This window comes from Bufo gargarizans, chromosome 1 (genome assembly GCF_014858855.1).
Source record: "Bufo gargarizans isolate SCDJY-AF-19 chromosome 1, ASM1485885v1, whole genome shotgun sequence".
NCBI classification, from domain to species: domain Eukaryota; kingdom Metazoa; phylum Chordata; class Amphibia; order Anura; family Bufonidae; genus Bufo; species Bufo gargarizans.
In genome coordinates this window covers 358,343,807-358,356,396 of record NC_058080.1, presented here as the reverse complement: position 1 = coordinate 358,356,396, position 12,590 = coordinate 358,343,807, and the positions used below count along the sequence as shown (strand labels likewise).

The 12,590-nt window shown below is 41.8% G+C and overlaps 1 protein-coding gene across 2 annotated transcripts in view; it reads right to left on the bottom strand.

The window, feature by feature from the left end:
- LOC122919830 (transmembrane protein 59-like) overlaps positions 1-12,590 on the bottom strand; it is a 98,697-nt gene that overhangs the window by 58,542 nt on the left and 27,565 nt on the right. Inside the window, exons 2-3 of one of the 2 annotated variants that reach the window (XM_044269024.1) lie at positions 4,151-4,256; positions 2,522-2,616 (exon numbers count right to left, since the gene is read on the bottom strand). In XM_044269024.1, the coding sequence (XP_044124959.1) occupies positions 2,522-2,616; positions 4,151-4,256 (201 nt within the window). The remainder of the gene's footprint in view (positions 1-2,521; positions 2,617-4,150; positions 4,257-12,590) is intronic. The other variant, XM_044269028.1, reaches the window with a different exon arrangement.

Genomic DNA, 12,590 nt, shown 5'->3' with positions numbered 1-12,590 from the left:
CAGTGCTGGGGGATTAGGATGGTTTTTTTGTAGAGCAATATGACCCTGTTGGAAGTCATTTTTTCCCTAGAATACCCCTTTAAACATGGCCAGTTTCTTTATAGACTATGACAGTTTGTGCTTGGTTAGCTAAAACTGTATTTTGTTAATATATTCCACTGGATGAATGATCGTATTGCTTGAAATCATTCATTTTAGGCTACATACACATGACCGTGCCTTTTTTTGTCGCAAACCGCAGATCCACAAAAAGCGGAAGCCACCCATGTGCCTTCCGCAATTTGCGGAACGGAACAGGCAGCCCATTGTAGAAATGCCTATTCTTGTCTGCAAAACGGACAAGAATAGGACATGCTATATTTTTTTTTTGCCGGGCCTAGGAATGGGGCAACGGATGTGGATAGCACACGGAGTGCTGTCCGCATCTTTTGCAGCCCCATTGAAGTGAAGAAGTCCGCACCCAAGCCTCAAAAACTGCGGCTCAAATGCGGACCCGTGTGCATGAGGCCTTAGACTGATGCGTATGGACAGATTTAAGCACCATATGGGGAAGAAATACTAATACTGGTATTATATATCACTGTTATAAACCTTGATAAATTTGTTTTACACTATACATCATTCTAACCAATTTAGTAGATTATACTGTAAATGGAGAGAGTATACAAGGGGCAATATAAGAGATACACAATACCAATTGGGAAAAAAGATCAGCTAATCAGATCACAACAGGTCATAAGCTAAAAAACTGGTAAAAGGGTGGCCTATATTTTAGACACCTCAAACTGTCCATATGTATTGGATTACATTTGGCCAAGTCTGCCTGTGGGGTTAGCCAACAATCTAAAATGAGTAGCAGCAACACAACAGTTCCCAAGCATCATTAAAGATGGTACCGATTCCTTCCAGAGACAGTGTCTGGGCTCTCTCATCATTTAAATCGAAATGCCTGCTTGTATATGTTTATAGAGGGGGTAAGGATGTTGGCTAAATGTGTGTAACAATAAGACCAGGGTTTAGCATTTTAAACTGCCAAGAAGAAAACGTGACCACAAATAATGAACCCCTTATTAACCAGCCATATATACATCCATCACATGATCCATCACCATGGTAAAAGATCATGTGACGGACCATGTGATGACTGGAGTGACGTCACCACAGGTCCTTTGACTGCAATCAGCAAAGAAAGAGACAGAAGAGATGCCGGCTGCACGAGCAAGTGGATTAAGGCGAGTTAAATTTTTTATTTTATTTTTTAACCCCTCCAGCGCTATTGTACTATGCATTCTGTATTCCGAATGCTATTATTTTCCCTTATAACCATGTTATAAGGGAAAATAATACAATGTACAGAACACCGATCCCAAGCCCGAACTTCTGCGAAGAAGTTCGGGTTTGGGTACCAAGCATGCCGATTCTCACGCGCGTGCAAAACGCATTACAATGTTTTTCACTCGCGTGGAAAAATCGTGCATGTTCCTGCAACGCACCCGCACCTTTTACCGCAACTCCCGTGTGAAACCAGCCTTACTGTTTGAGTTGAGCACCTAGCAAAGGTCCCAAGGTCTGGCATCGATATCTGCTTATAACGCCATTCCAGAGGCAAGCCCTAATAGGATGCTTGGGAGTATAACACTGGAAGACAATAATGCTTTGCAATATTATATATTGCAAAGCATTATGTAAATCAAGTAATCACTGCTTCAAGTCCCCAAGTGGGACAAAAAATAAATAAAATTAATTTTACTTATAATAATTTATTATTAATAATAATAATAATAAAAACAAATAAAAAATACTGGGCACTCTCACTTATGCAGAATCATACACTTTATTTACGTACATATAAATTAGACTCAATTGGTCTATAAACGCATAATCACAATAAAAATAAAATGGATAAAATAAATTCCCTAAAATCACTAAAACACTAAAAAAATGGATCCGACCCGCCGTAGTGGGACTAGAGCTGGGGGGTAATCAGTCCATATGCATAAACAGTCCCGAGCTCCCAACTGGTGGTTTGCAGTAGTTTATAACTACAGATGGAACTTTCACAATGTCTTATACAATTCGCAGTCCTAATCCTTTGGAGGAAAGTGACAATACTGCGGTTCAGAGAAATTCACTTGAGTGAGTGTATTCGCGGCGTCCCGCTTGTACTCACTGTGCAGTGCGGTTCTTTCTAGTACAATACTAGAAACTGCACTATGGTTCTTTTACAGATGCATGTGGAAAATCTAACTTCTTTTTGAGTGCACTGTAGGGGCCTATGGGATTTCAATACTGAGTTTAGATTATAATTAACTAACCAATGTCCAATCAAAATTTCTGCTTTTCTAGATGTGTAGATTGCGCTAAAAATGGAGGAGTTTTTTTTTACTAATACTAACTTACTAATTTTCTATTTATTGCCTTTTTCTACAAAAACTTACATACCCATAAAAAATTAGAACATGCAATTAGAAAATATGCTGATAAGAAATTACATTTTATGTGTAGCCACTATTTAGTTTACCTTTACCTTCTGGCTTTCGACCTCAGTGAGTTGTTTTCTGCAGCCTGTTGTACAACTGTACTGTTCATCTGTTTTAGAATAGGCTTCAGCACACGCTATAAGAGAAGGAAAATGAATGCATGAGAAATACATGGTGGTAAATGGCTGTTCTTTATGCAATCCAAAATGTAATTTTTTTATCATCAGGATAGGCCAACATATCAGATCGGTCAGGGTCGAACTCTTGGCCCCTTTACTTGGATCAGCTATTTGAATGATAGAGGCAAAAAATGAAGAGGACAATCGCATGAGCCCCATAGCCTCTTCATTGTTTTTCTTCGTCTGTCTACATGCCATCTACTTAGTAGTGACACAGCAGGATTTTTATGTTTTGTCCCATTTATTCCCAATATCCTGCACCAGTTCTACTAAGTAGATGGTGTGCAGATGGACAGCTCAATGCAAACATTGCATTGTAGCCCCTTCAAGCAGATGAACGCTAATGAGACCCCACTGATCATTTTACTCCATATCAAGACCCCTTCCTGAATGTCGGGTCCTTAAACATGGCGCCCACTCAGGAGCTAAGGGGGCCATAGCTGGCAGGTGCCCATTGTTTTATGCAGCAGACAGTCTGTGATTAGAGAAAGTTCTGATCACAGACACTTAACCTTTTTAGATGCTATAGTCATTTGCGACCATGGGATCTGAGCAGTTATTTGTTCTGCTTCTCTGCTCAAGAATAAAATGTAGAAACCCTAGATGCACCTGTGTGCGCCACTTTTTAGATAGATTTCCATTGCGGTCACATTAGTAAATCTGGGCTACTGTGTTGCCTGGCTCACTTATGGTTCTAACTTCTGTCTGTGACATTGTAGACAGCTGGACGATCTTAATAAGCCCCTGCGCTGGATCACAGAAGTTATGTAGAAGTGCCAGTCTCAACATAAGTTCGGCGTATCTACCGGTGGTTCTAAATGTAAGACAGCTTCTATGCTGTCTTACATTTAGATAATTTTCTACACCAGGAGTACAAAATAATGAATGAGTCCGGCCTGCTGGCCTATCCTCTTCCCCGCCCATGCCATGCCCCCTTTTTTTGATCTGCCGTGAGCAGGGAAAAATTCTGCAACATCAAGACTTCCACCATGTTATCCTATGGCAAACTAATTCTGCTGCGTAAAACATTGCAGAAAAAAATCTGCATGGATTTTATTCCAGATTTTTTTTTGCAATGTTTTACACTGTAAAATCAGTTTGCCATTGAGGGATTCTAATACAGGTAATTAGCAAAAAAATCTGCACCATACTTCTCACAAAAAAATCCACAACAATCCTGTAAATTTTCGAGCAGATTTTTCCACAGAGTGTGAAGGCTCTCTAAATGGGACTTAGCATTAAGCCCACATCAGGTATTGCATCTATGTACAACATTGTGTCTGTGTAAAGCATAATTTACTGGAGTGCTACAACCCTTCATTTTGCTGATAAAATCTGAGGGCCTATCCCATTACAATTATGGAAAAACCTTCCAAGTCACCTCCGAACATAAGCACTTGTGCGTCACTGGATACAACTACTGTACGATGGCAATAACTACACCATTATATGAGAAATCCTGACACAATACTTAGCATTATCCATAGTTACCTGACTCGCATTCAGCTCTAGTTGTATTAAGGTCAGCAGTGACATCCACAAAGTGGCAAATTGAAAACAGTCTGCATCCTCTATAGCAGGCACCAAGAACATCATCCTGTGGCAGACAAAGACAGTATGAACACTGGTACGTGTATTTACTCATGTCAAGTTATGTGTCTTTTACAATGGAACAAAACAATTAGATCAACTGTACTTTAAAGGGAACATATGGGAGATTTATATAAAGAATTTTCGCAAGAAAGAATTAAGAATTAGTACACTACACACCTTAATTTGCACAACTGTATTGAGATCAGAGTAGGACACAAATCTATCATCTTCCAGTTTGCTTACATTCAGGTGACCTTTGATAATTTTTTGCATCTACTGCAGAGTTATTTGAACATCATACTGAAGAAATTAGGGGAATTAGTCCAACATTATTCCTGCTGAGCGAGTGGCCTGTCAATGAAATCCCTGCACACTATACAACTAAGGTAAATTGTTCTTATTGGAACTTTGTGTGAGATGGCTTACCAGATACCTAGAGAAAAAAGACAATGCAACAGTACTCTGCAAACCTGATAAAGTACAATAATGCCATAGTCACAAAAAACATTCAAGTGCTAATGCTACGCTTATTTATAAAGTGAGATGCTTGGCAAATGCATTTTGTACAAAACCATTTGAGCCCGTCTGCCAAACGTCAAGGCGATCTCTGTAAGACGGGAACCTAACAATAAATACTACCTGTTATGCGCCATAATGGCCACCATAAAGTTCAGGAAGTGTTTGTTACCAGATACCATTGTTACCACCACAGACCTCAGAGTATTACGTTCTGATGAGAGTACATCTGACACCAAGACCAATTTGGTCCCTGGCTTTTTAGCAACTTGTTTGTGAGGTTTTGGTTTTCAGTGGAGATGTGTTCAACAATTGACTGATAAGAGTTTGGAGTAGTATATTTGTCATCACATTAAGGCCTCATACATACAAACCATATCTATTCTGCAAACCACTTATCCACAAAATACGAATACCAGCTGTGTGCATGCTGCCTTTTTCTACTAGAATAGGAAAAGTTCTATATATTGCGGAACAACCAAACAGATCTGTGTGATGCCCGCATTTATTTTGATCCACAAAAAATGAGGATTAGACTTGGACCAAAAACTACCTTTTCCATGCTCTTATATGGCACATAAGGCTGAATAATATTTATTCTCTGTCATGTCTTTAATGACGCTCTAAAGCTCATGGATTGTATCAAAAGGAGGCTCTGGGAGATTGAGCAACTATTTTTTTTCTGCTGCAATTACAGCTTATTTGATTGACATTTTAAATTGCCTTCTTTTTGTCATGGTCCTTCAGCCAGTTTTGAATCCAATTACAAACTATACTTTCCCAGCCTTTAGACTTTATTTGACCTATTTTTTTTTTGTAAAGATAATTTTTATTTTCAATGTAGAAATTGGATAAAGTAGCAATTTACAATGATCTTGTACATAGCATATGTCTCAATATTAAACTTATTCATATTATTCAGTTTACACAATATATATGATATACAAAAAAAAATTGCAAAAATATCCCCCCACCCTATTTCCAGGATTTCTCCCCCCCCCCCTTTCATCTCTCAGCACACATGTCATCCCTTCTATATGTATTCATCTTTCTCATAATACATATATAAGCTCATAGTAAATATTGTTTTATTATTTTATGTATTCCTGTCTTCCTCTTGGTCAGGCTATATCTAGGTTGTCGCTTTCCCCCTTTTCTTATCTTGACAGTATATCCATTTAGGTATCTATCAGGAGTTTCATCACCTTCAGACCTTGTTCACACCATAGGTAGCGTAGTGGTAGGACCCCTTGCCATGCTTAGTGACCGTGACGTGGTGCATGATGGGCTCCGATATCTTCCTGACAGGAATATGTTGGCAAAAGTCTCAGCTTTTAATATGTAGTGTATGTGCCTTTACTTGGCATTTAAGCACTTTTTTGCACCTGGTAACCTCCATCACATGGTCTGATATGGGTGTGGCTTACAGTCTTGCTTTGTTCACATTGCATTAGTTGTCCTGCTATGCGGTTGTGTGGAAGCTTGGCTGTGAGCTGGATTTCATCACCTTCAGACCTTGTTCACACCATAGGTAGGACCCCTTGCCATGCTGAGTGACCGTGACGTGGTGCGTGATGGGCTCCGATATCTTCCTGACAGGAATATATTGGCAAAAGTCTCAGCTTTTATTATCTACTTGTATGACTAGCCAGTATTCAGTTGGTGCATTTTTGTCTGTGATTTATATCTATCAGGAGTCTACCTAATCTGCCTGCATCTTTTTCCAGGAGATACCATGTTGTATAACAGAATGGTGTTACTATCATTTGTATTTCTTCTGTAGAAGCATAACTTTCAATAAAAATGTTTCCATTTTTTGATAAACTTACTTTTTATTATTTTCAATTTTCTCTAAAAGTAAGCATTTTTTAAGATGTGGTATTATCTCGCCAGGTTGTGGGCATTCCGGTTTCAGCCAGTGTGCTAATAAACTTCTTTTGGCAGCCAGTATAAAAGATGTCTTATCAGCGGCATACTATTTTGTTTATCAGTATACTGAAAAATACATTGATTCGGGAAATCTGGTATGTCTACATGCATCTTGATAGATATCATCTTACATATACCTTCTCAGAAGTCCCTCACCTTAGGACATTGCCAAAGTCCATGATAGAAGTTTGTATCCTCCGTATGGCATTTGGGGGCAACTGGTCATTCTGTCCGTTATGTTATTCCTAGCAGGAAAGTCATAAATTGCTCTATGTATGATACAGAAATGAGTTTCTCTCCAAACTTCATTTGTTGTTGCTGAACACACTTTTTCCCATCCGTCTAATAATTCCACTGGGGCATTAAGGTCTGGTATATCCCTTTTCCAATTATTGAATCGATGAGATCAGTCGGTGTAAATCTTTATATAGTTCCGCTAGAGTAACTTTTGAGTCTTTCTTCCCTAACATGAGGTCAAAATCATTTTGGTGCATCTCACCTGAGTAATCTCGTAGTTTGTCTCTAAGAACACTTATAATTCCAAAATAAGTTAGGAAAGAGGAGTCTTTGACTCCCGTTTCAATTGGAAATCTCAGAAATTAAGATAATTTCCTTTCTCTGAGTCCCAAAAATCTGCCAACGATCGGACTCCCTGCCAATCTGGTGGCTTCCCAGTGTGTTCAATATTTAGGTACCAATATATTTGGAGCTCTGGAAAGATAGTCCAAATAATCGTCTAACTGTTTTCCATGTCGCCCACGTATCTTTAAGGATTAAACTACGTTTTACCACTTTGGGAATATCCCTAAACTTAGCGTGCAACAAATTGGACAGATCCCATGGTCTAAGAAGTTCCGATTGTAATAAATCATTGGAGTAATGATCACTTTTCCTAATCCAATCAACACAATGTCTCATTATACCTGCCAGATTATATGTCCTGATGTCCGGAAAATTTACCCCCCCCCCCCCCCCCTCCGATATTTTGTAAGTTGTAAAGATTTCAGAGCTATTGTAGATATTTTATTTGTCCAAATAAAGTTTCTAAAAGCTTTTTCTATTCTTGATATATCTTTGTGTTTTATGAGAAGTGGGATTGTCTGTATATAGTATAATAGTTTAGAGGTACACATCATTTTTATGAGGGAGAGGAGGGGCTGGATTCCGGAACTAGGGGCGGGGCCCAGTGCAGTCACTGTCCTCTTACACCGGGCCCCGCAGCTCACCGCAGTATTTATACATTTTTATGTTAATAAGTTTAACTAAAGCTGCGCTCTCCCCTGTTCCCCTGTATCAGTACAGCACTTACTAACAAGCTTCCATAGCAGGCAGAGTGGATGGCAGTAGTAACTTCACTCAGTGACGTCGCGCGCCTGCTCCTCCCACTTTATGAATTAACCCCTTAAGGACCAGGCTCATTTTCACCTTAAGGACCAGGCCATTTTTTGCAAATCTGACCAGTGTCACTTTAAGTGCTCATAACTTTAAAACGCTTCGACTTACCCAGGCCGTTCTGAGATTGTTTTTTCGTCACATATTGTACTTCATGACACTGCTAAAATTGGGTCAAAAAAGTTAATTTTTTTGCATAAAATACATTTTTTACCAAAAATTTTGAAAAATTAGCAAATTTCAAAGTTTCAGTTTCTCTACTTCTGTAATACATAGTAATACCCCCCAAAAATTGTGATGACTTTACATTCCCCATATGTCTACTTCATGTTTGTAGCATTTTGGGAATGATATTTTATTTTTTGGGGATGTTACAAGGCTTAGAAGTTTAGAAGCAAATTTTGAAATTTTTGAGAAATCTTCAAAATCCCACTTTTTATGGACCAGTTCAGGTTTGTAGTCATATTGTGAGGCTTAGATAATAGAAACCTCCCAAAAATGACCCCATTCTAGAAACTACACCCCTCAAGGTATTCAAAACTGTTTTTTCAAACTTTATTAACCCTTTAGGTCTTCCACAAGAGTTGATGGCAGATGGAGAAACAATTTAGAAATTTCTATTTTTTGGAAAATTTTCCAATATAATCATTTTTTTCCAGGAGTAAAACAAGGGTTAACTGCCAAACAACACTCAAAATGGGTTGCCCTGATTCTGTAGTTTGCAGAAACACCCCATATGTGGTTGTAAACTACTGTTTGGTGAAACGGCAGGACATAGAAGAAGGGGAACGCCATACGGTTTTTGGAAGGCAGATTTTGCTGGACTGGTTTATTTACACCATGTACCCTTTCAAGCCCCCTGATGCACCCCTAGAGTAGAAACTCCATAAAAGTGACCCCATCTAGGAAACTACGGGATAAGGTGGTTGTTGTTTTGGGACAATTTTTGGGGTAAATTAGATTTTTGGTTGCTCTATATTACTCTTTTTTGAGGCAATGTAACAAAAAAATTTAATTCTAAAATTGTTTCTACATTCGCTATTTAGTTTTGTGGAACACCTAAAGGGTTAACATAGTTTGTAAAGTAATTTTTGAATACCTTGAGGGGTGTAGTTTCTTAGATGGGGTCACTTTTTTGGAGTTTCTAGTCTAGGCTACATCAGGGGGGGCTTCTAATGGGACATGGTGTAAAAAAAAAAACTGTCCATCAAAATCTGCCTTCCAGAAACCGTATGGAGTTCCCTTCGTTCTATGCCCTGCCGTGCGGCTATATAGCCATTTACGACCACATATGGGGTGTTTCTGCAAACTACAGAATTGGGGCAATAAATGTTTAGTTTTGTTTGGCTGTTAACCCTTGCTTTATTACCGGCAAAATGGATTTAAATTTAAATTTTGCCCAAAAATAGGTGTTTTGGCACCGTTTTTATTTTATATTTTTAACACCGTTCATCCGAGGCGTTTGGTAAAAAGTTATTTTTATAGCGACGACTTTTACGCACGCGACGATGCCCAATATGTATGGCTCTCAGACTTTGGAGACACTAAGCAGGCATCCTAAAACTGCGGCCCTCCAGATGTTGTAAAACTACAATTCCCACCATGCCCTGATGATGGCTGTAGGTTGTCTGGGCATGCTGGGAGTTATAGTTTTACAACATCTGGAGGGCCGCAGTTTGAGGATGCCTGCACTAAAACTAATATTTTTTGGGGAAAGAAAAATTGTTTTCGTGTCTCCAAAGTCTGAGAGCCATAGTGTTTTATGTTCTCTAGTGAACTGTTGGGGATTATAAAAATTTAGTACTCCATGGAAGTGTGATACTCCCTGAAGCAATCGATAATGCAGAGGCCCGGATGATCGGGGCACGTGTCACATTGAGTTGTGGTGTCCTTCCGTATCCCCCTCTTGTGACACACTCTGCACTTTTTTTGGGTTCGTCCCTTCTTTCCAGTATGGGGGACCACACCTGGAAAGTGTTGGCCAGGGACGATCTGGGCGCCTCCAGTTCCCGAGGTACTCCGGCCTGCTCTTTCCCGGTCCGAAAAGATCAGGTCTTTGAGGACTGCCTCATAGAATTGGAGGAATGTCCCTGTGCTGCCAGCGCTTCGGGATAGTACAAAAGAGTTGTACATGGCAACCTGCACCATGTAGACCGCAACTTTTTTGTACCATGCCCGGGTTTTGCGCATGGCGTTATATGGCGTGAGGACTTGATCAGAGAGATCAACTCCTCCCATATACCGATTGTAGTCGACGATACAATCGGGCTTGAGGACCGTTGCCGCGGTACCTCGCACAGGGACTGGGGTGGTGCTGTTACCGTGGATTGTGGACAGCATAAGGACATCCCTCTTGTCCTTATACCTGACCAGCAACAGGTTTCCACTGGTAAGTGCACGGGTCTCACCCCTGGGGATAGGTACCTGGAGGGGGTAGGCAGGGAGGCCGCGTTGATTTTTCCGCACGGTCCCACAAGCGAACGTGGATCTGGCGGCAAGGGACCTGAACAAGGGAATGCTGGTATAAAAGTTGTCCACGTACAAGTGGTAACCCTTATCCAGCAGTGGGTACATAAGGTCCCACACGAGTTTCCCGGTAACACCCAGAGTGGGGGGACATTCTGGTGGTTGAATCCGGGAATCTCGCCCCTCGTACACACGAAATTTGTAAGTGTACCCTGAGGTACTCTCACAAATTTTGTATAGCTTCACGCCATACCTCGCCCGCTTTGTGGGAATGTATTGGCGGAAACTGAGTCTCCCCTTGAACGCAACGAGAGACTCATCAACCGCGACCTCCCTTCCAGGTACGTAGGCCTGCTGAAATGTGGCCCCAAAGTGATCGATGACCGGCCGTATCTTGTACAGCCGGTCATAGGCAGGATCACCTCGGGGTGGACATGCTGCATTATCGGAATAATGCAGACATTTCCGGATGGCCTCAAACCGGTGACGTATCATGACCATACTGTACAGTGGGGTCTGGTACAGGACGTCCCCACTCCAGTATTGCCTGACACTGGGTTTTTGGACTAGACCCATATGCAGCACGAGGCCCCAAAATGTCCTCATTTCGGCTGCACTGACCGGCGTCCAGCCACCGGGTCTAGCCAAAACTGAGCCTGGGTTTTGAGCGACGAACTGTTGGGCGTACAGATTCGTCTGCTCCACCATCAAATTCACCAGTGGGTTACTGAAAAAAAAAACTAAAAAAGTCTATTTCAGTAAACCCCACTGTGGGGGGGGGCAAGTGGCAGGGGGGGTCTGGGGTCTGAAAGTGGAAAAAAAAAAAGTTTGGAATAAATGTGCTTTTTTTTTTTTCAAACTTTTCCCTTCTATCCCTGCCTAAAGGTGCCTCTCCCTCACTGACCCTAACCTACCTGGGTGGCGATGGGTGCAGGAGGGTGATGGATGCCGATTTAGGGGGACACAGGAGCTGGTGCTGGACGATGCTGCACGGTCAGGGTGCTGGACAGGAAGAGGAGGGGAGAGAGGAGCGCAGGAAGTTTGAATCTCGCGCCTCTCTCCCCTGCACCAATCAGCACCCTGGACAGCGGCGTTCAGCACCAGGGCCAGCTCCGCCTCTGCAAATCCTCGGACTGCGATTGGTGGTGTAAAATTACGCCACCGATCGCAGTCTTTTTCCGGTTCATCGGGTCACAGGACACCCGAATGGACCGGAAACGCAGAAAACCGCAGGTCTGAATTGACCTGCGGTTTTCTGCGATCGCCGATACGGGGGGGGTCCAATGACCCCCCCCCTGCGTTGTTACGGGATGCCGGCTGAATGATTTCAGCCGAAATCCCGTTTCGATTAACCCCCGCGGCGCCGGAATTCAGATTTTATGTCAGGACGTACCGGTACGTCCTCGGTCCTTAAGGACTCGGGAAATAGGGCGTACCGGTACGTCCTCGGTCCTTAAGGGGTTAAGCAGGAGGAGCAGGCGCGCAACGTCAGTGAGAGACGTTACTGCTGCCATCCCCTCTGCCTGCTATGGAAGCTTGTTAGTAAGTGCTGTACTGATACAGGGGGACAGGGGAGAGCGCAGCTTTAGTTAAACTTAACAGGTTAAGGATTAATATTTATAAATACTGCGGTAAGCAGAGGGCCGGTGTATTTGGGGACACTGTTATGAGGGGATCTGTGCATGACACATATAAAGCAGTGTCATCCACAGCTCCCCCCATAACACTGCCATCCACAGATGCCCCTCCCTATAACAGTTCCATCCCCAGATCCCCCATGAAGAGTGCCATCCCCAGATCCCCCATAACAGTACCATCCCTAGATCCCCCATAACAGTACCATCCCCAGATCCCCCATAACTTGAGAAATATTGTATCACCAGTTAATCCAATACAGAAAGTACTGATCATCAATGAGATAAAATACAATAACAGTAGGGTGGGGATACCAGGTATTGATAGTGGGGTGACAATAAACAAATCATCTACCACATAAATGGATCATCCCTTATGCCAGGAAAAATTTCCCTTTGCA